A 22179-nucleotide genomic window follows, 5' to 3' on the forward strand; every position below is an offset into this window, starting at 1 on the left:
CGCTTGGAATTTTCTATATTTTATGTAAGCCTACTTTAAGATCACGTCCCTATTAGAATAAATCAAATCCATATACCCGAACCTGTCTTCTTTCCGCGACTTTGCATATATACATTTTTACAAATCGATAATAAAAGAAATTTTATTTTTAACAAATATATTTAAACATTTTACAATAGGAATGTCTCTCGAATTTTTTTGTATATGAACAAATTTTAATTTCATAAATCGCATTCCGTTTTAACGACACTAATTATTTAATCGATTAGACATAGAAATAAGTCAGTTTGTTCTTTGCACGATATGATGAATGTTTTTTAATTGTAGAAAAACTGAAAAACCTCGCATAAACCTATTATTTACACACAAGCGATTAGTGATGATAAAACTTGAAATTAAATGCATTTTAAGCTTCCGATAGAGATATTGGCATTCTTAAAATTAGGTATTTTTCCACACGTGGACAATTTATTTTTTGAATTGAACGATCAACAACTAACGAATATATCTATACATGTATGTACATTTGCACTAGGATTAATTTCACAATAAATTAAAAGCAAACAGTTAATAATACTAATAATTTGGGTTTGCAACTAATTTTCCTTCTTCATGCGATTACTCGTCATGCGGTAGATGATGGAGTCCCTGCCCGGGTCCATGTCTCCGATGACGTAGGAAATGGCGATGAGCGCCAAGATCATCACGACGCTGAACCAAAATATTATGTTAAAGACGACCGGATAGTCGGCCGAGTACGTCTTAGCGATGTTTAAGAGATGAATCTGAAAACGATAAATAATAATAGATTTTGTGGGAAAATAGTCGGAATCGGGGAGCGGAAATTACATTAGAGGCCGACGATTCGTCCAACACGCTTCGGGCTCTTCTAGTGTGAGAAGAATCGCTGGTGACGAGCGTCACTAGAACGTTTCCGTCGTACGCTCGGTAAAAGGCGTCGGCGAGTTTTGAGACGGCTTCTCCTGCAAAAATAGGAAATTTGATTTAGTCGGGTTCGGTTTAGACTCGAACTCGACGGCCGACTTACCCAACAGGGCTTTGGCTTCGGCGGCCGCGGCAGAGTTTTCTCCGTGCAGATCGGACAGAGCGTGGAGCGACGGGAAAGTGAAGAAGAAGTAGTCGACTTTGTTGTCGGGGACGACGGCGCCGGCCAGGATCTTGTCGGCGACGGACTTGAGCAGCTCCAAGTCCTGGACGAACTGGTAGTCCTCGTCGTCGGTCTTGGGCTTGAGCGCCTTGTAGGAGGCCTTGCCGGAATACTCGTCGATCTTACCGAAAATGTCGCCGTACTCGTCGATCGCCTCGGGCCCCTCGGACAGGTTCACGTCCACCAGCCTGTTGCCGCCCTCGGGGAAACGCTGGGCGATGCGCCGCCGGAGCGCCTCCTTGGTGCCGAACTCGCTGTAGTCGGTGAGCAGCGGATACTTGCGGCCCTTGAGGTGGGCCTTGGCGCCCAGCGACGCCACGCCGTCGACGAACACCTCGACGACGGCCTCGGGGCAACCGAAGGGGTCGTCGACGAGCAGGCCGGACCAGCCGGGGCCGTGCTCCGCCGAGAAGCCCAGCGCCGCCGAGTACACCTCCTTGACGAGGCTCTCGGGCAGCGGCTCCCGACCCGTGAACTTGAGCGAGTCGGGGCTGCGCACCACCGAGAACTCTCCGGAGGCCGCGCACGACGCGAGCAGCGCCGCGAAAGCGAGAGCGCACGACCAACTGTTTTTCGCCATTCTAGCCGAGCTCACGTGACTTCGCTCCGACATCGACCGAAGGCGACAGCTGACTCGTGACCCGAGGTGTTGAGGTGTTGAGGTGTTGCCCGCAAACAAAAACAGTAACATTTGAATTTCATTTCATGTTGTGATAATCAAAAATAGTACAAAGAAAATCTGAAATCATATACCCCGTACTTTGTAAACTTCATAAATCTTCAAAAAAAATATTACTGCAGTAAAATCTCAATCTGTGTCTAATTGCCACCCGTCACCCAAAATCCCTTCTCAGAATTCAAAAATACATTTTCTTTACCATTTTCTTCCACAGGGACATAATGTTATGGACAATTCCCGTTAGAAAAAACCCGTCAACGCAATTAGGCCACAGTTTTCTTTGAGAAGAATTTAGAGTTCTCTTTGTAACCCCTCACCCCAAGCTTAATAATCGACAGTTTTGTAGCTTTTGACTTCTGAGAAATGATAAATGTTTTTGCGCCCTCCTATTGACCAAAATTTAGTTTAAATATACTTTGACCGACACTATTATATAACAAATCTGTAGTAATATCGGTATCTCTATATAATATCCAAGAGATGAGTCGGCTTAGTTTGTATAACTATAAATAGTTGTAGAATTTTCATTAGGTTAAATACGTTAGTTTGTATGACCATAATTAGTTTTAGAGTATCCCCTCCCCCTAAATAACTTCCCTGTTTGTTTGTTTTTTTTTACAAATAAGACATAATATGGTAATTTAAGTATTTGTGTTTTTATGAAGTTTCGATTATTTTTTTTAAATATTTACTTTTAATAACATAAGGCGTCATTTACCTATCATATATATTGAATAGTAATTAATAAAATTGAATAATCATTTTTTGCTGAATTTTCGAAAAAATGATATGTTTTCAAAAAGTATAATATTAGTCGACATATACGGTATGCATATAATTTAATTTTATTATTTTAATAAACCGTTGACTCTCTTTTTCTATTTACTGGCAGCACTCAAATTTACGTTCGCTAACTGTCATCCACTACGGCGGATTTGACGTGTAAAATGAACTCGAAACAAATATAAAACAACAAAATATCTAAAATTATCGAATTAGTTGTCTGAGCATCTTTTCAGTCATTTTTTCAAGCCGATGCTCTATAACGTTGGACGAAAACGCAGACGTTAACCTTTCCTTTACTGTGATTTGTATTTACTAGAACTCGACAATAAAAATGTGAATATCTATATGAAAAATAATAGATATGGGGTTCAGAATTTATATATTACTCCGTTATATTATTATGAAGTACATCAAATTATTATAATATGTAATTATTTATCTGGAGCGACGGAAAAAAATGATATGTCGAAAAATCGGGTCTAGTCACCAATTCACAGAAATATTTGCCATCGGCCCATCTGTGTGCGAGTGAGTGTATGCCGTTATGATATCAGTTCAGTTGCGTTTACTCGGCGGAGTTGACTGTGTGCATAGTGACCGATTTGCAGGGGCTCTCAAGCGATTAGTGATTATCATTTTTTTCTCGTAACACGTAATTCGTATGTTTTTTATATATTATATTTTATTGTGTTTTATTTGTATTCAATTTTATTTATATATTCAAATTCTCCCCAATACAGAAAAAATAAATTTACGAATGAGGAGGATTATAATAGCGACACTGACGACATCGTTGATGATCTTGACAATGTTCGTGAGAATGGTGATAGAGAAACCAGTGATAATTAAGACGAAAGTCTGGTATTTAGATCGCAAAATGGATATGAATGGAATTCACTACCATCACCATCCTCAAGACGTCGGATGCACAATATCGTCATAGAGAATTCTGGCCTTATAAATAGTAGTGCCAATGTGAACACAATGAAAGAAATGTTTGTAACTCCGGATATGGTAAAAGAAATATGTCATGAAATAAACATTCAATTAAATCGTTGACCTGAAAATGAAAAGAAGCCAATTTCTGAAGAGGAATTATACTATTTTTTTGGAATAATACTTGCATTGGGTAGAAATCTATCACGAAAACAGAGTTTACATGAACTATGAAGTACTGACGGTCTTTTTACTCAACCATTTTTCATGGCAGCTATGTCTCGAGATAGGTTTATCACCATATATAGCCATATTCAGTTCGACGATAATGAAACGAGGCAAGGGAGATTTAACATCTCTTCAGACAAATTACAACTGATAAAGTCAATTTTTGACAAATTTGTAGTTGCTTGTCAAAAAAATTACTCACCAACTACAAATATAACCGTTTAGGGGAAATTGTCCATTTCGTGCATACATGAAATCTAAGCCTGGGAGATATGGAATTCAAATTTGGGTGGCTGCTGATTCTTCAACGTTATATATAACTAATCTACAAATTTATGCAGGAATGGTTAACAATCGTAGGGAAATCGAGTGGTTATGGACTTAGTTCGACCACAATACGGCACCAATAGAGAGATAACAGATAATTATTTTACATTGGTACTATTATCGGATAACTTGTTGGAAAAAAATTTTACTCTGACCGGACCCTTAGAAAAAACAAAAGAGAAACCCCTAAAGTATTTTTGCCATCTCACCATCGGGAACTACACAGTAACACCCACCATGACCCTCGTCTCATACGTGCCGAAGATAAACAAAGCGGTGTTACTTTTAAGCACCCAATTTCATGATGGTGAAATAAGTGAACATCATGAAAAAAAGCCAGAAATTATATTGCACTATAATAAAACCAAAGGTGCCGTAGACACGGGTGACAAGATGACGGCAGAGTATTCGTGCGTAAGGTTGACCAGAAGATGGCTTTTTCGGATCTTCTTGAAGATTTTAGATATTGCAGCTTTAAAGCATATCTACTGTTAAAGTATCCTGAGTGGCAGAAAAACAATACAAGTCGCCGAAAATGCTTTATCAGAGAGCTCAGTTTGGATTTGGCCGAACTTAATATTACAAAGAGAAAAAAACAGCACAATCAAATTTCACAAGCCCCAACAAGATTGACATCGCAATATCATATTACCAGAAAAATTCACCCGAAACTACCGAAATAGCAACAAGCAATTCACCGGATTCACCTGCATCAATATCTACAGCATCCCAAGCATCAGTGAGAAATTACAGATTTTACCCTTATCCAACAAAAAAAAGAGCACGCTAGTTTGCAATATTTGCAAGAAATCTGTGTGTACAACACATAGAAAGAAATTTCATATCCTAATTGTGAAAGAACGGACGCAAACTAGATATTTCATTTATATATTTAGTTTAAGTTTATATTCTATTTATGTACATATGTCAATTACATTGTTTTTATACATATATTGTCTTTATACCTTTTTTTATTTTCAATATTTTATTTTATATTTAAATTTATATTATATTTAGATGTATATTTGCTTATTAGATATTTAATAAATGTATTTACATATTTGAGGTGTTCGCGTGCATTCTGTCTTTTTATTCAAAAAAATATTATTAAGAGATTTATAACCACTGATCAATTTCCGGCGCGTGTTTCACTCACATGCGTGAGTCATCCGCTGTAGTGGTTTAGCTGACTGTTTGTATCGTTTTTAGACAATTCGGCGTTAATATTACAAAAATTACTATATTTTAACTTCAATTATAATCAATAAAAATAATATTTATGATTATTCATTCTTTTGCGATTTTTAAAGCACTTTATCGTCTGTACAAGATACATGTCACCTAAGATGTACAAAATACATATCGCCGTAACGCGCGGTATTTTTAGCACAGTAAAGGAAAGATTAAACTCGCGCACTTGGACAATTATAAGGAAGAACGTGACAAAATACTGTAACCGAACGAACCACCACAATAACCCTCGTTACTTACAGAAAAAGGAAACCAGTAAACAGTAATAATTACCATTCGATGCATAGAATTTTTCTTTGTTGCGTAACGATTGTATAAACAGTACACCATCGGACAAGAAAAAGCACCATTTATGAACTTGATAGACATCTTCGAAAGATGTCCATCGAGTAAATGTCACTTTCTAGAGGCGTGGACATATTTCGTTGGTCGAATAAACGAGTGCAATAATTGGCTGCGTGATTATGATTCGTCACAGCTTTCTAAACTTATGACACTTGGCTTGAAGAAAGAGCTATCTATACCAAAATAAATTATTACCAGTTTTCAGGGCTAAAACCCGAAAGAATCGTATCATATTATTCCTACTAGCTAAGTCTTCTCTGCTTTTCATTATTAATGAAAAGTATGCGGGAGCGTTGAAAAAAATAAAACCAATCGCACGTAAGGGTTAGTGTTTTTTTTTTATTTTTTTTGTAAATATAAATGTTAATTTTCAAACATTAGTCGTCTACGATATCTCTCAGCGTATGTTCAAAAACGAACGAATACGACTTTGTTAAAACTTCATTATATCAAAAATGTACTCTAATAAAATTGACAAAAACTCAACAGGCGGTTAAATAATTTCGATTAAATATAAGATCTGTTAAATACGAGGTCGACAGAATCAAGCCGCGGCCTTTTTGGGGGTATTCTCGTGGGCGCGCCTCAACCGCCTTCTGAACTCGTTGGGGAACTTTTCGTAGCACCTCTTGCAGACCGGCTTCTCGTCGCACTCGTAGAACTTGGCTTTCAAGTTGAGTTTGATGTCGCAGACGGTGCAAGCGAAGTGGTTCACGCACCAGGCCTTGTTCATCGCCGTGAACACTGAAATAGAGCGATTTAGAAACGTCAGTCCGAAAGGCGCAGACTCGATATTGGTATAGTATGAGCAACGCACCGTCGCCGACGATCACTTGATTGCAGACGAAGCAGAGATTGCCGAAAAGCAGATGGTAGTGCGTCTCGCAGTACGCCAGGCCCTTCTTCTCGTAGTGACGGTGTCCGTGGAACGGCTTCTCGCACTTGGCGCATACAAAATGCTGAAAAGGGAGGAATTGTGGTAAAAAATTGCAATTAATTATTATCGAGATGACTCACCTCGACGTGCCAATGCTTGCCGAGCGCGGTCACGACTCTCTCCTCGATGGGGCGACGGCACGCGCCGCAAATCGGTATGCCCATCTTATCGTGACACCTCAAGCAGTACAGTTCGTTCTGGAAAGAGCAGGTGCTTAGAAGCGCAGGGAGAAGAGGAGACGGGAGCCGAGGACTCACCATGTCGTTGGACGCGTAACCGGCCCGGCTCTTCACCTCCCTGGCGGTGTGATCGAGTTCGATGTTGCACGTGGTGCAGTTGAAGTGGTAGCCGTGGTAGACTTCGCCTCGAAACCGTAGCGGCTCTCCGTCGACGGTGCCGCTGAAAAGTTTCTCGTCGAGTCAACGGATTCGAAGCGCAACGTCAGAAAAGTCGACTCACTGGCACTTGTGGCACACGTAGGTGTCGCTCTGGGCGGCCCTGGCGCGGGCGTTGCACGGGTGGCACAGAGCGCGGCCCGAGTAGCGCACGAAGCCGGCGTCGGCCAGCAGCGTTCCGCAGTCCGCGCAGCCGAAGCAGTCGGCGTGCCAGCTGGCGCCCATCGCTTTGATCACCCTGCCGATGATGAACTCGCCTAGACGTTACAACAACGTTACAATACGATCGATTCAAATCGACTCGGGAGACTAGATATTTACCGCATTTTCCACAGCACGGCGCGAACAGCACCTGGAAGTCGTGCTCGCAGTACTTGCGGCCCTCGAACTCGTAGAACACTCCGTCCGGAAACACTCGGAAGCATTGGGCGCACCTGCGGGGAGGGATCGGTTAAGCGTTTTCAAAGCGTTTTAGGGTGGAATCGCACGAAAGAGACGCTCACACGAAGCACTGCGCGTGCCACAGCTCCCCGTTGGTGTTGACGATCTTCTCTCCCTGCTCGAAGCCCTCGTCGCACCTGGTGCAGAACATGTAGTCGAGCGACGCCATTCCGCCGACCCTGCGAGACGATCGAATAACAATCTAATCGAATTCGAAGCTAGACGTCAACCTACCCTGGCATCGTCCGAAGAGACAGAGCCGCGCCCGACGCCCACTACCCGCTCGCTACTTCGGACCGTCTCCGAGTAGCGAGTAATTGAAATAATAATTGAAATTTAATTACTAAAAATAAATACATCATCGGTAAAAATAAGTCATCAATAAATCATTTTTAACACAAATTCGAGTTTTAGTTTAGTAGTGTTGACGCCCGTTTCGCGTGGTGTATGCGTTCGTGAACGCCGTCAGCTTGCAACAACACATTTACGAAATGGATCGTTCAACCACCGCTCTATATTATCGATCGCGTAACTATTCTTAGTCGCCCGCTTCTTTGATATATATATGTATATACATCTAAGAATCAGCTACTAAGCGCACGTGCTACAGAGACGACACGCTACAAAGACGACAGTCTTTTATTAACAAGAGTTGACTTGTAGATTGCATACGTGTGTTTCGGGTTTTCGAAGTGACACTCCGCTATAATCGGCTATCGTTCGCTTATCGGCTATCGTAGGCATAAGTTCAGCTTTAATTACCATGATTTTTTATTTTATTGAAAATTTAAAAAAATTATTTCAAGAAGCCGAAAATATATCACTATAATGACGAAGGAAAACAGGATTTTTTTACATTTCTTCATTTCATTTCATGACACAACAGCCACCATGGCCTCATTCGAGATAGCTAAAATTTGATTAAAACATATTATATCAAAATTTTAAAAATAAATCTGAAATGAAACGCCACTGTCGCGAAACACCCTTATGCGTAGAACAGAAGCGATGAGTAAAAATTTAGAAGGGTTAAAAATTGACTAATGTGGCGACATTACCTATCCAAGGTAATAAGAGACTCGATTTAGGTGCAAGTTTAAAAATGAAAAAAAATGATATTATCATAGTTTATTTTGAATAAAGTTTTGCATCCACCTATATTTATGCAGGTAGGTAATAAAAAAAAAAAGAGTAAATTAAGTGGAATTGCGTTTTCGGACGGCAACACTGTGCGTCTGCGCGGCGTCTGTGCAGCTTTTCCTCGACATGTTCTCGAACGGGGGCGGAGGCTCCGGCGACGCCTGCGTAGTGAAACTGCGCGGCATGCCCTTCAGCACTAACGAGAGGGACGTGCTGGACTTTCTCGGGGGGGCGCAGGTGCTCAACGGCGAGGGCGGTGAGCGTCGTTCCCTTCCCGTTTCCCGTCCCCCGCCCCCCGTCCCTCGTCCCTCGTCTGACGCTTTCGTCGTTTCGCGTTGCAGGAGTGCACCTGACGGAGGTGCGGCCCGGCTGGCTGAGCGGCGAGTGCTTCGTGGAGCTGGCGTCCGACGCCGACCTGGAGGCGGCCCTGAAGAAGCACCGGGAGCACATGGGTCCTCGCTACATCGAAGGTCCATACATACAGCTACGTCATAATATTGCTTTCCGAGTCGAGTCGCGTCGCTTTAACACGGTGTCGATCGTCATCGCCAGTGTTCAAGTCTAACCGGCAAGAGATGCAGTGGGCGCTGAACCGTTCGCAGCCGGGCGGCGGACGCGGGGGCGGGGGCGGAGGCGGAGGCTACGACGGAGAGGGGCGCTCGTACGTGCCCAACAGCCGGTCGGTGGTGAAGCTGCGCGGCCTGCCCTTCGGCTGCTCCGACGGAGAGATCCTCGACTTCTTCGACGGTAATTGGCCGAGCTCTCTCGCTCGGGAGCGGCGAGCGGATCGCCCGGATTAACCAAACCCAAACGTGTTGTTTTGAGAGTGGCACTGATTTTCTCATATGTTTCCCCTCCATTTGATCGTGTCTTTGGGGCGCGACGGGCTCGGGGGGACAGGATTGCCGGTGGCCGCGGACGGGGTGATGTTGCTTTCGGACCGCTCGGGCCGTCGCACCGGGGAGGCATTCGTATTCTTTGTCGACAAGGAGTCTGCGGACAAGGCACTCGACAAAGACAGGGAGAAAATAGGACACAGGTGGGGAGGGCAAATTTAACATAACGTTTAGAGGTTTCCGCGTCTCCCTCGTCGCTCGACGGCGGGGGCCGCGTTGCGCGAGCGTCCGAGAGCCCGTCGCTCGCTCGCTTCATCGTTCTCTCTCTCCGCGTCCAGGTACATAGAGATCTTCAGAAGCTCCGTGTCGGAGGCGCGTCAGTACATGGTCGACGAGCTCGGAGGAGGAGGCAACCAGGGCGGCGGAGGCGCCGGGGGAGGTCCGCGCCCGTCGAGGGTGAGGCCTTACGACCGTTTCGACAACCGCTACGGAAACGGGGAACGGATGAGGCCGCCGCCGATGCGCGGATTCAGAAACAGTGAGTGCCGTCGTCGCTGAATCCATTTTCGTCCGACTCCGTGACCCCCGACCCTTCTCTTTTTAGACTTTGACGACGGAGGCGGCTATTGGCAAGGAAACAACAGAGGGGGAGGCGGAGGCGGCGCAGGGCCGTGGAGGCACAACGACGGCGGCAACAACGGGGGCGACGGCGGCAGGCACTGCGTACACATGCGAGGACTTCCTTTCAAAGCCACTCCCGCGGACATCGCATACGTGAGCGGAGCGATATATACCAGTCCTCGACGGACCGATTGACGCTCTTTTTCGTTTCAGTTCTTTAAACCGCTGCGGCCCATGGATATAACCATAATATTTGACAACAACGACCGACCCTCGGGCGAAGCCGACGTCGAATTCGAGTGTCACGACGACGCCATAGCGGTGAGCGATATTTTTACATTCAATCTGACCAAACGTTTATTTTGCAACGATAGAGCGAGGTCAAATTTGTTCTAAAAAAATATTTATTCATTCGGTATACAATTATAAATGACATTTTTTTTAATAAGCTGATGCTCGTTTTTATACGTATTTATGTAGCAAAAATTTTGCGTAAAATATACTTGATTACAAATCCCTGTAACGTTGATCCCAAGCAAAATTAAATGAAAGAGGACTTACCACTGATAAATAAATCATAGAATTATGATTATAAATGAATGGAAAAAGTGTATTAACACTTGACCGACGGGCCGGGTAGTATCTACCGGCTTCCTCCTCTGATGTTAGGCGACGGGACGGGTAGTGACTACCTTTTATGATTTCTGACTTTTAACGACGGATCCAGTAGTATCTACTGGCAAAAACTAAAGCGTTTCGTGCTGCATTCTATGAATGAATGTTTATACTTTAAGAAAAAAAATATTTCAATGCATAATTATTTTTATTGCCCTGGCTGACTTCCAATGTGAGGGACAATCAAAGGGCTCTTTGTATAAACAAGAGATGATAATAATATAAGACCGAAATATAATTTATATATGATAATTCACATAGTGCATTTTATTCACATAATTAATTATTATCTAATTTTTAAACTAGAGATGTAATAAAGTAGAATAAAGCAAATTTTATGATATTAATTATTATTTTATGCAACTCACAGATTGAAAACCACTGATAAAATAATTTTAACATATGAACCAATACAATGCAGAACATTTGATAAATTTTAGTTTTTTAATTCCGTTTAATTCAAAAGCTATCATATTTTTTTGTTATAAATCTGTGTTGCGCAAAGCTCTCACGAAACAACCCGTTTTCGCAGATCATGCGGGAAAAAAACGACCCGTCTGCCAAGTGTTAATACTGTACTCTTTTTCATATTGTAGTTGGCAGATATGTACTCAGTCAGTCTGATAAGTTGGTGAGTGGTTGAGTGCTTTTCGCGAAAGCCAAACTGTTTAACCCGGAAGTTGTATTTGTGTCAATTTCTTTGCTTTCTGAACTTTCTATGAGTATAAACTCTGGGTTTGTTTCGAATAGTAGCAATAAAACTACATTCGGATTCATATTCCTTATTACAATCGGCACTACTCGCAAAATCTTTCAGCAAATCGTCATCATTTTCAAATGTTTCAGTTGTTTTGTTATCTTCAGAAAATTAAAATAAAACGGTAACCAAAGTGTGCATAGAAGATCGACAAGGTGCAGAGAATGAAAGATGTGAATGTCATCGACTTAAATTTGTCGAATAAAAAATTCACCAACCCACAATTCGTAGAACGGAAAGTTCACCAATTATACGCTTGATCGCCGATGATTTATTTATTAAAAACCATAAAATTTCAATTAACGTATTTAATTTATTATTTTATCCGTCAAATACATATGATTTTTTTTAATATTTCCATAACTATTGAATCAATTTAATGAAGTCGATGTAGGTCGATGTATTATTTTATATTAATTCTGCAAATTTTAATAGTTCAATAAGAGTAATTTCTTTATTAAATATTTTTGACCAAAATATATTTATTTTTTAAGTACTCATCAATTCATTATAAGGATTATGATATTAAATTTCAAAATTGTATTTATGGATTTTTTTTTTTAAAAATATTGACAGGAAATATTTTTATTAGCTATTAAAATTAAAAATGGTGAAGATTATTAAAAAAATGTTACTTTTCTGGTTTCTTAAGAAAGTTCGTGATTATTTTTTACTTACATACATAACAATTTAATATTAGTATCAAATATCTTTTTTAATCTTACAATATGTAGGACTAAATTAATTCATAAATATAATAACGATAAGTAGGATGGTTATATAGTAATATTTTAAAATCAGCTTCTTGAGATATTTGACAAATAAAATAACAAACTAAGAAATTAAATACTTTAACTGATGTTTCGTGGTTTTTAATAAATAAATCATCGTCGATCAGTTGTAAAATCGGTGAACTTTCCGTACGGCGAATTACAGGTCAGTGTATTTTCTATTCGATTAATTTACCAATCGGTGAACTTTTTTAGAACTACTAAAAGGGGAGCTAAAAAGTAGTTTTTTCTCCTTGACCAAACTAACATTAAAAAAATACCATTAAATTTCATTGCAATTCATCTTTAATGAATACAAAATTATTATCTATTTTGAAAAGTTGTTACAATATATTTTACACTTTTCAAATAATAAAAATGGCGATTTTAGAACCTCAGTAATTTGACGTGTTGTCGAAAATAATTTATAAGTTCAACCTAAAATGTAGGAGTTTTAGCATTTATAAGTTTAAATTAATAAAAGTTATTTTCAAATATCATCCGCTAGTTGTACGAAATGATTTTAAATATTCTCTAATTCTTGGCGGTCTCTGATTGTGTACGTGTGATTGCGTACACTTACCGAGCAATTTTTGTAGCAAGATTGTTTAAAAATAATTAAAAGTTTGTTTGTTTTAATTCTTTTTATTATTATTTTATTCAATTTTTATAGTATTATATTTAAATTAAAAATTGCCTTTTAAGCGCAACGGCGGTAAGCTGTGAAGCTCTGCATATACTTCTACTAAAATACCTAGATCTCTTTTTCGCGATTACGGACATAAATGAGTTTTTAATTTCAAGTGAGTGTGCTTGTCATCTTGCACTTGATTTTCCTCCAAATTCTAGTACAATCAGTATATTTTTAAGAGTGACGTACGTTTCGGTATATGCTATCGTTATAAATCGATTTCTGTATAATAACAGACGTACGTACGATAATACTTCTGGCACTTGATCAACATCTGGTGATCGGTTTTTATGAATTGTAAATTTATACAATTATCGGGCGACTACCATAGTTCAGTATTTGAATTGATAGTTTATGTTTAATCAGTAAAAATGGACTGAACCGCGGTCGGGTGTTCGCGACGATGGTTATATTTAACATATTCTTCCGCAGGCCATGCACAAGGACAAGAGCATAATGGAGCATCGATACATCGAACTGTTCCTGAACTCCTCTCAACCGGGCCGAGGAGGCTTCGGCGGCGGACGACCGCCCAGGAGGATGATGTTCTGAGTCGGAATCGGTCGAGTGCGTATTTTATGAAAGCGACGACGGAGATGATCACTTCGCCGTTGTCGATCGCGTACCGTGAGAACGTTTGTCATATTTAATCTTGTACCATAATTGAAATATAATTTTTGAAATAACTGTATGAGTTTTATTAGCGAGGGGACAGAGAGAGAATGACACAAATCAGTCGCATCAATTGCTCTCACCGAGCGTATCGGGTAATTGTTTGATCTCTATATCCTTGTTAGGTATCGTTAGATCGGAGGACGGCGAGATTAGCTAAATCGGTTCAAGGTGAAAAGCACTGCTTGCGGCGTGTCATTTTTTAATACGATTCCGTTTCGGAGAAAACGGACAGTTTCCTAAACTAAAAGATTCGAAATGCGCCACAGATCAAAGTGCAGTAGATAGTCGCACCTCATTAAAATATCGATTGTTAGGGGAGCTTAATCGTTCTGTGGCACCTTTTGATTTGTGTCAGTACTGCGCGGTCGTCATGAACGTTGACACGCTGTTGTATATAGCGGTCGCGCTCTTTGCGTACGGTGAGTGAGATGGGACAATTTCGATAGTTCGGAAGAGGCCAAAGAAAGATAAACCGATTAATCCGTGAATTTAAATTGTTTTATTATATATCAAATAAATATAGCTAAAATTTTTACAATCGATTGTTCTCAAAATAATTATAAACAAATGAATGGACGGTGCTTATTTTAAACTGTTTTCCTTTTATTTTGATGTCGACTCACGAAGAAGTAAGCAAGTTTTCTTGGGAAACGAGTCAGTGTAGTGGTTTCTCTCTGCCTTCCTTGCTGGATTTGATGATCAGATAAAAAATTATCTATATACTTATATATTATGTTATATTTGCTATAACAATTTTTGTGGAAACAAGCGATACAACATAACCCTCTTCATCGATAACATTTCAGTTAAAATTCATCCTTTGACAAGTTTTCTTTTCTTAATTGACTTGTTTAGTATGAATTTTGTGTTCAGAACCAATTTTTCTAAATATTCTAAAAAGGCAATAAAAAAACTTGAATGGCTATAAATGTATTAATTGCTTTTTTCATTTTTTGCGATTATAATAGGAATTTTCGTGATTTATCATTTATTATATAGAGAAGTGTATCGACAACGTTTACGCTAACTTAATATCAAAGTGCTCGGATTTGTTAATATGGGGCAATATAATTTGTCATTCACAATCACTATGATACATTTATATTTTAACATCTCAGCATGTTTATCATACGAGCCCTATGATATGATTCAAAGTTCCCGCATAAATATTTACCTAAAGAGTAACATGTTTATTCTTTGATTCTCGCCGAACTTTAGAGATTCGCACGAGCAGTCGATGCGATAGGAGCATATTGACGTTTGCCTCTAACGAGAGCGATCTGAGTTCTTAGCGAGATGAACGAAAAGCTTACCGATTGCTGAATTTTAATGAGACAGCTTGTCAAACTGAAAAGTCTTCGAGCAATTTTTACGCGTTAATCATATATTGACATAAAGTGAATTAAAATTAAGACAATGAATTATTTCTTTAACACTTGATAACTTTTATAATAAGAGGTAATCGTTTTAATTGAATCCATATTCTATTGAAATTTATCTAGCTTGATATTCACAATTTTGCTCAAATTAAAGTCATTATTTTAATTATTAAAAGAAAATTATCGTTTTTAACAAATTAAGAGAAAAGATTGTAAAACAGGTCACGCCGAGAGTTCAAAGTCGGACAAGAGTTCGCACGGATGGCACTATAGTAGAAAAGGTGAGCGTTCCTTCTGACTGAAAACGTTAATGCGTCTTAGCATCAACTAATTATGCTCGTCTACAGCGGGCGAAGAGAAATGGCCCGGAAGATGCGGAAGCGGAAAGAGGCAGTCTCCTATCGACATCGCAGATTTTGACACCGACGTGGAGAAATCCTTCGGCATCAGATTTTATGATTACGACAGACCCGTTAAATTCGAGACGGAAAATAATGGACATACAGGTATATTGAATTGATTTAACAGGATATTGGTTCGTTCGAAACTATTCGAATAATTCAAACGATCACTAAAGGTGAAGTGTAAACTGGCTACAAAATAAATATGATTAAAAAAAGGTCACTAAATATAAAATAATATTATTTTAATTTTCGACAAATATAGATAATTTTAATTCGAATTGATCGAATAAACTTAATGCTATAGTAACTGTCGATTTTCAGTCACTCTCAAAGTGGACTCGGCTCGACGTCCTCGCGTCCGCGAAGGAAACGCAAAGGCGGAGTACCGGCTGCTTCAAGTACACTTCCACTGGACGTCCGAGCACACATTCGAAGGGAGGAGATATCCCTTGGAAGCTCACTTCGTCCACATGTCTGAGAAATTTAGCAACGTATCAGAGATTCGCGAAGAGAACGGCCTGCACGTGATCAGCGTTTTGTTTTACGTAGGCATACTGACGCTTACTCGTCTCTGTCTCCTGCGTTATTTTAATTATCGTCGATTATAGATCCACAAAAACGACAATGCTGCTCTGAACGGGCTGTTCGAGGCGATGGAGAAGACATCGAGCGTCGGAAGCGCCGGAAACGTGCTGCTCGCGCCCAGGTAGTCATTTATTTTATTTATTTATTTATTTATTAAAATTATGACCATCATGACTTGACTGGTTAACCTGATGCATCACAATTGCCAAAAGTATAAAATATATGAAAATTTTAAAATACATACATACAAATTCATATAAGCACACACAGATGCACATATAAGTAGAAACACGAAAACAAGATAAAAGAACAGACACAAATCATCTCAACAGAAAACTTCATATGTGCACGAGAAGATATCAATATCTCTATGCACAGTATTGAGCAGACGAATGGCCTTTGCCAGAGAAGAGTTTGCAAATGCCCTAGTTCTAGACTTTACAGGCAAGAACAGTGGACGCGACCGAGAACTATAACCTTCCGGAGTCCACATTTGGAGCTTCAGCACCGAAAGATCGTCTACGATGCCTTTGGGAAATTTCCAGAAGTGTTTAATTATATAAACATTTCTGCGAGTTAACAAAGAAACATATCCCAGCGCTCCCAAAATAAAAGCATTGGAAAACGAGAACAGATAATACCCGTATTCCATTAAGTACAAATATCAAAGTAATTTACGCTGTATTTTTTCCAGCTTCAATTCATTACACCTGCAATCCAAATAATGGAGCTAGTTTCTAGTATGCTGTGAACTAGAGCATCATAAAGAGTGTGCAATACTAAGGTATTCCTGAAGTAGCTCTGCCATGTGCTGGCTAAATTTCCAACGTTCTTCGAAAGTCACACCTAAATCCTTAGTAAAAGGCCTGTCTAGAATATATCCACCGAGATGTTAGGAATATTTCGCCGGCATCAACGACCTTGAAAATTAAATTGTGTGATATTTCTTTACATTGAAAGGCAATCGGTTATAGCAAGTCCACTTCCATAAAGAATTGAGATCCTCCTACAGGTCGAGGGAATTTGAAATTGACTGCACTTTCTTGAAAATTTTCAAGTCATCCGCATATAATAAACAATTTGAATGATGCATTGCTGTTTCTATGTCATTAATGAACAATAGAAACAGCAATGGACCCAAATTGGATCTTTGAGGTACTCCAGTAGGTCTTATATCGTTCTGAAAAAGAGTTTTTACACTTGACGAACTGATATTTATTGGTCAAGTAATTTGAGAATAGGTTTATAAAACCTTCAGAAAATCCAAAATTAGATCATTTTTTCACAAGTAAAGCATGATTAACTTTATCGAATGCCTTTTCAAAATCTGCGTAAAATTAGAAAAAACCATAAAATTAGTGAAAGTGATTGAGATTGACGGAAATTATGTTGCTGCTCAAGAAGCACACACAATCAATGATTAAAAATGTATTTATGCAATACAATTTCAAATAATTTTGCAGATGCTGAAATCAACGCTATTGGCCTGTAATTGTCAATGTGAGACTTGACACCCTTTTTATGAATCGGGGTGACCTTAGAGCATTTTCACAACTCTGGAAGACAAAAGGATCTCAAAATTAAATTAAATATAAATTCAAAATATAAAATAAAAAGTCCGGACAATAGTCTGACATATCCAAACAATATAAAAAATTGAATATATTCAACGTGTCTTTTCAGTCCAATAATTGTAATACAGTCAACTCCCGTTAATTCAAATCTATTTTTATTAACTCATAGTACAATTTTAATAAATTGAAATATTGTTTTGAAACACTAAAACAAAATAAAAATCGAAATTTACGATGGGATGGAAAGGGATGAAATGCATTTACTACCAAGAAATTCTTAAAACGAGTATCTTGAAATTTGTGATGGTTTCGTGTATATTGTGACGATGGAACGGAGGTGAGAAAATCTTATTTCGTTGGGCGATTTTATCGTTCTCGATAAAACTAAATTTTCGCATCAAGGCAAGCATCGCATGTACCATAAAAAAAAATAATGTCAAAAACAAAATATATAAATGAACCACAAAGATAAGTGAGATCTATCGATTTACATGTAAAATTACATGCGGATTTCTCGGGTATCGCAAGTACTTATTTAGATATTAAAAAATATTTGATGTTCAAAATTGATATTAAAAAGGAAGTCATAAATGAAAAACGTTAAACATCTGCAGCTGTTATATAAATCTTTCAATTTTTTTCTATAAAAGTCTGGGGATCGGTGAAATCTATATTATTAATTATATAACGTGTAATATAATTTATAATCAATAGATGTCACATTGCATCAGGGGACGGTTATAATAATTGCGCATTTTTATAAATAAAAATTCGAATCTGCTGCCGCCGGGGTTTGAGCCCGCAATTTCATGGTTACTAGTCCATTGTTTCGGTGGCTACGGATGCGATCCAAATTCTAAGAAAATCGTCAATATTCATGTAGTAAATTTAAAAAACTTAAAAAAAAAACGTTCCAAATCATTTCATTTTTGCGACGATTTTCAGAGCCATGCTGCCCTTGCATCTCGGCGAATTCTACAGATACGGAGGATCTCTGACGACCCCCGGTTGCGACGAGATTGTGCAATGGACAGTGTTCCGATCTAAAGTCCCGATCTCCGCCAGACAGGTTCGATCGATCGAAGCGGCCTAGGCGTCGTGCGCAATTTTCACGTCACCTTTGTCTTTCAGTACGGCATCGTCGAGAGAGTGGAGACAAACAACGGGTCTCGCAGCATCAACCATCGGCATGCCCGTCCTCTCAACGGAAGAAAGGTCTCTCTGGTGTATGCCACGGATTCGCAGCCGCGGACGACCGGCTCTCTCTGGACGGTCGCGCTCGTTGCAGCTTTGCGTTACTCCTCGTTTAATTAAATATGTAAACGGACACTATTTTTAATAAATTTATTCTACTGTAAAATTAATTAAACAGTTTTTGTACATGATTATTCACAAACGATAGCTTTTAATTTCTTTTCTAAAAATTGCACTCTGTACACTAGTTTATCTTGAACGTTGAACTCCGAGTACGGCACCAGCGCTACTCTGTAACCCTGAAACGGAAAACGAAAGTTGACGATTTGCGAAAGACGTCCGTCGAGCGGACTCATCGGACTCACCTGGCTTTCTAATAATCGCTTATATAATTTAATATATCCTAGAGGCTCTGAAGTGTTTCTACAAAAGTCATGGTAGTCCAAGGCGAGGACGGCCACCCGCATCAATCTGAAACGGAACGAACGAGCATATAAAAGTTTCATTTCTCTATTGGATCTTTTCACTCACTTTTTGCCTTTGACGTTCAAATCCGAGTCCACCGGATAGGGATTGCACTTGTCGTCGAGCACCATGGAAGCGTCTGAAAGATTATAACAAAACGGTCAAAGCGCGACGTCGCACATCGAAGCGAAACCGCTCTCACCGAACAGAAAGCCCATGTCCGAGTTGCAGCTCTTTTTCACGTTGATCTCGGACGACAGCAGGCTCTTGAGCGCATCCATCAGGGCGTCCACGAAGCGGCGCTTGTCTTTGGAGTAAGTGGACTGCAGAGACTCCGTCGTTTCCTTGGAGAGCGACGCGCCTTCGTAGCCTTTCATCCGGGCGTACCCGCTCACGTTGCACAGCCGTTTGTGGGACGCGAAAGGAATCGCTGCAACGAAAGCGCTCGGATCAGAAACGTCCGGAACCCAGACGGGGGAGAACGCACCTTCGTCCGTCTTCAGACTCTCGACGAAGTCCGAGGTCAGGACTCTCCGTATCTGCGCTTCGGAGGCGCAGTCGAGAATCACCAGTGCCCACACGTACTCCAAGTAGCACGACGGTTTGACGAACTCCAGGGGAGGAATCTGCAAGAGAACGTAATGGAGACAAAGCTAGGATTCGTGTCGATCGAACGGACGCACTTGTGAGAAACGAGAGCAGTCTCGGAGGTCGTGACCGAGCGTGGCGGCCGTCACTACTAGTGCCGCGACATCCTGCGTCCTGCAGACCCGCTCGTGCGCCACCATCCAATCGCCGAGGAGGTCCAGCAGTTTTTCGTCCTTGTATTTGAGCATACCCAGACTGGTGGCGACGGACCCGACGGTCGCCGACTTGTCGATGACGCCTTCCAAGTTCACTCGGACGTTGCTGGATATTTTCGAGTATTTAAATGAATTAAAAATAAAAATTGCAAGACATAGAACGGAACGTTACCTTTTTTAACCGCTTCCCGATCAAGGTACTTTTTAAAAAATGACAACCATTTGAACGCCAGCGACTCACCAGTGCATCCTGCGATGATTATTTTTTATTAATTATTAAAGATTTATTGCACTAGCTTCATTATTCAGTAAACCAAGTATTTTATATTTATATCAATGATATAAAATATGCAGCCATTGTAAAACATTATAAAATACAGTACAATACAGAGTTAACTCGATCATGATCGGGAAGAGGTTAACACAATTAATTCTCAAAATGCAGCCACGGAGCGGGGCTTATTTGCGAAAATTAATACCTAAATTTTTTAAGCAATCATAACTTTCTAATTAATTAACATTTTAACATCAAGTTTAAAATACAGTTTCGTTAAAGATTGTTTTTTTTATATTCACAGTGGTAAAATCAGTAAACATTAAACCGTGGAACGCATATCAATAAAATAAAAATGATACAAATTATTATAAAACAACGTCATTCAAGGGGGGAGGGAGCAGGTGGGTTGCCCCTTGAATTGGGGCAGAAAAATGTATTATTTAATAAAAGATTGCAAATTGTAATATAAGGAAAAGTCTTTAAAATAGTTTTTGAATTTTAAGTTTTTTTACTTAAATTTATAATTTTATGTGTACATTTTTAGTTTTATATGATTTTGAAGGCGCTAGTGACGTTGAAACCCAAACCTAACCTAATGAAAGTTGTTCGAGTAATTCTAGTTATCTTACCGATATTAGTACAGACTTGTGATATAAAATTTTTGGATTATGAATATATGAATTTGAAACGACGAAACAGTACCTGCATATCTTTTCGATGAGGGTTAAGTCGGGGTAATTGAGCAGCGCCAGCGCGTACAGTAGATCAGAGCATTTCTTCAGGTCCAGAGGTTCGGTTTCGCGCAGGATGTTAAGCGAGAGCGTTTTGATGAGGGACGTTGAGCGACGTCTCTTTTGCGCAAGTGAAGTCATCACCTGGCAAAATCGGTACGATCGATAATTGAGTTGCAATAGATAATTGTGCGCGTGCGTTACCTTGATGCTCTGGGGCCCGTTGAGCTTGTTGACGAGACGCGAGGCTTCGTAGTCACCGGTGACGGCTAGGACGGTGGCGAGGTCGCCCGCGTGGCCGACGTTGCCGCCGAGACTCTTGCACAGCCGGTCGAAGCGCTTGTCGCGCTCGAAGTCGGCCAGCTTGATCTTGCCGGTGGACAGCCAGTCGGAGAGCTTGGAGGTGATGCGCAGCAGGTTGAGGCGAGAGAGGCGGCGGTCGGCCAACGCCAGCAGCTGCGGCACGTTTTCGGCCGCCTCGATTTGCTTCAGCAGCCGCTTTTCCGGTATCGCTTCAGCCTCCGACTCTCCGACGCCCGCTTCGGATTTGTTGAGCGAGGCGAAGGCGGCGGCCACGAGGCTCCCCCCGCGGACAGAGCGGTCTTCGGCCGGTCGGCTCGAGTGCAGCCGCGCCAGCAGCGGCGTCCACGATCTCAGTTTCAGCATCGTGGACGAACACACGTAACGACGAGTGACAGCCGGCAGTCGCCGTCGCGCATGCGCACGAGCAAGAACTCATTTTTTTTACAGTGCTGCCATCCTTCTTATTTTTCATAAATGTTCCCAATTTGGGGATCGTAACATATGATGTAAAATAAAAGTATAACAAATTTTATTAAATATTCTGTCCGTTTTCAAACAATCACACCGTTAATTGTTTTGTCAAAAAAAAAAGAGGGATTTCCATGAATTTATCCTTGGACATTGTTAGCGAGAAGTTAAGAAGCAGCTCCCTATTCTCCTTGGATCATAAATACAAAGCTTTCAAGCTTTCATACAAAATTGCTAGAAAATCCTTTAATTGAACTTTTGTAATTATTTATTACTATTTAAGGACTTTGCATGCCTCTGTTTCAGTGCAAAATTCTACATAATCCATCATACAATTG

General features: G+C 40.2%; 4 protein-coding genes across 8 annotated transcripts; 1 reads left to right on the forward strand and 3 right to left on the reverse strand.

Moving 5' to 3' along the window:
• Positions 1–140: 140 nt before the first annotated feature.
• ATP6AP2 (ATPase H(+)-transporting accessory protein 2) lies at positions 141–1806 on the reverse strand. Its single transcript, XM_088185345.1, has 3 exons — positions 1049–1806; positions 850–983; positions 141–785 (listed from the first exon to the last, which is right to left on the reverse strand). The coding sequence occupies exons 1-3, from the start codon at positions 1779–1781 to the stop codon at positions 597–599; spliced, it is 1056 nt and encodes a 351-aa protein (XP_088041471.1). The 5' UTR covers positions 1782–1806; the 3' UTR covers positions 141–596.
• Positions 1807–6039: 4233 nt separating this feature from the next.
• On the reverse strand, positions 6040–7794 carry stck (LIM zinc finger domain containing stck). Its single transcript, XM_088185346.1, has 8 exons — positions 7728–7794; positions 7556–7672; positions 7374–7486; positions 7117–7309; positions 6915–7056; positions 6738–6854; positions 6538–6679; positions 6040–6464 (listed from the first exon to the last, which is right to left on the reverse strand). The coding sequence occupies exons 1-8, from the start codon at positions 7733–7735 to the stop codon at positions 6265–6267; spliced, it is 1032 nt and encodes a 343-aa protein (XP_088041472.1). The 5' UTR covers positions 7736–7794; the 3' UTR covers positions 6040–6264.
• Positions 7795–8719: 925 nt separating this feature from the next.
• On the forward strand, positions 8720–18996 carry LOC148234694 (heterogeneous nuclear ribonucleoprotein H2-like). Of its 5 annotated transcripts, XM_088185339.1 has the most exons (13): positions 8720–8889; positions 8975–9103; positions 9186–9380; positions 9534–9672; positions 9808–10007; positions 10074–10243; positions 10304–10411; positions 15259–15318; positions 15385–15543; positions 15763–15986; positions 16050–16147; positions 18546–18669; positions 18732–18996. In XM_088185339.1, exons 1-10 carry the CDS (start codon positions 8760–8762, stop codon positions 15967–15969), a joined length of 1497 nt encoding a protein of 498 aa, XP_088041465.1. In that variant the 5' UTR covers positions 8720–8759; the 3' UTR covers positions 15970–15986; positions 16050–16147; positions 18546–18669; positions 18732–18996. The 5 variants fall into 5 exon arrangements, with proteins under 5 accessions (XP_088041465.1, XP_088041467.1, XP_088041469.1 ...); XM_088185341.1 differs by lacking the exons at positions 15259–15318; positions 15385–15543; positions 15763–15986; ... (1 more) ...; positions 18546–18669; positions 18732–18996 and adding an exon at positions 13416–13669; XM_088185343.1 differs by lacking the exons at positions 9534–9672; positions 15259–15318; positions 15385–15543; ... (2 more) ...; positions 18546–18669; positions 18732–18996 and adding an exon at positions 13416–13669.
• On the reverse strand, positions 18933–21807 carry LOC148234695 (FAST kinase domain-containing protein 4). Its single transcript, XM_088185338.1, has 8 exons — positions 21275–21807; positions 21042–21214; positions 19943–20168; positions 19747–19885; positions 19462–19689; positions 19326–19398; positions 19160–19265; positions 18933–19093 (listed from the first exon to the last, which is right to left on the reverse strand). Exons 1-8 carry the CDS (start codon positions 21734–21736, stop codon positions 18986–18988), a joined length of 1515 nt encoding a protein of 504 aa, XP_088041464.1. The 5' UTR covers positions 21737–21807; the 3' UTR covers positions 18933–18985.
• Between the last annotated feature and the right edge of the window lie 372 nt (positions 21808–22179).

This window comes from Plectrocnemia conspersa, unplaced genomic scaffold (genome assembly GCF_051122295.1).
Source record: "Plectrocnemia conspersa isolate PC_06_02 unplaced genomic scaffold, ASM5112229v1 ptg000005l, whole genome shotgun sequence".
In the NCBI taxonomy this organism is placed as follows: domain Eukaryota; kingdom Metazoa; phylum Arthropoda; class Insecta; order Trichoptera; family Polycentropodidae; genus Plectrocnemia; species Plectrocnemia conspersa.

Bases quoted from the DNA above. Each gene is read 5' to 3' on its own strand.
- ATP6AP2 (XM_088185345.1), bottom strand. From the start codon at position 1,781: ATGTCGGAGCGAAGTCACGTGAGCTCGGCTAGAATGGCGAAAAACAGT. The intron at 984-1,048 runs GTAAGTCGGCCG...CTATTTTTGCAG, and splicing joins CGAAGCCAAAGCCCTGTTGG to GAGAAGCCGTCTCAAAACTC. The intron at 786-849 runs GTAATTTCCGCT...TATCGTTTTCAG, and splicing joins ACGAATCGTCGGCCTCTAAT to ATTCATCTCTTAAACATCGC.
- LOC148234695 (XM_088185338.1), bottom strand. From the start codon at position 21,736: ATGCTGAAACTGAGATCGTGGACGCCGCTGCTGGCGCGGCTGCACTCG. The intron at 21,215-21,274 runs GTAACGCACGCG...CGATTTTGCCAG, and splicing joins ACGGGCCCCAGAGCATCAAG to GTGATGACTTCACTTGCGCA. The intron at 19,399-19,461 runs GTGAGAGCGGTT...ATAATCTTTCAG, and splicing joins GGACATGGGCTTTCTGTTCG to ACGCTTCCATGGTGCTCGAC.
- LOC148234694 (XM_088185339.1), top strand. From the start codon at position 8,760: ATGTTCTCGAACGGGGGCGGAGGCTCCGGCGACGCCTGCGTAGTGAAA. The intron at 9,381-9,533 runs GTAATTGGCCGA...TCGGGGGGACAG, and splicing joins GATCCTCGACTTCTTCGACG to GATTGCCGGTGGCCGCGGAC. The intron at 15,319-15,384 runs GTGAGCGTTCCT...GCTCGTCTACAG, and splicing joins ATGGCACTATAGTAGAAAAG to CGGGCGAAGAGAAATGGCCC.
- stck (XM_088185346.1), bottom strand. The intron at 6,680-6,737 runs GTGAGTCATCTC...CTCCCTTTTCAG, and splicing joins GCAAGCATTGGCACGTCGAG to CATTTTGTATGCGCCAAGTG. The intron at 6,465-6,537 runs GTGCGTTGCTCA...GCTCTATTTCAG, and splicing joins TCAAGTGATCGTCGGCGACG to TGTTCACGGCGATGAACAAG.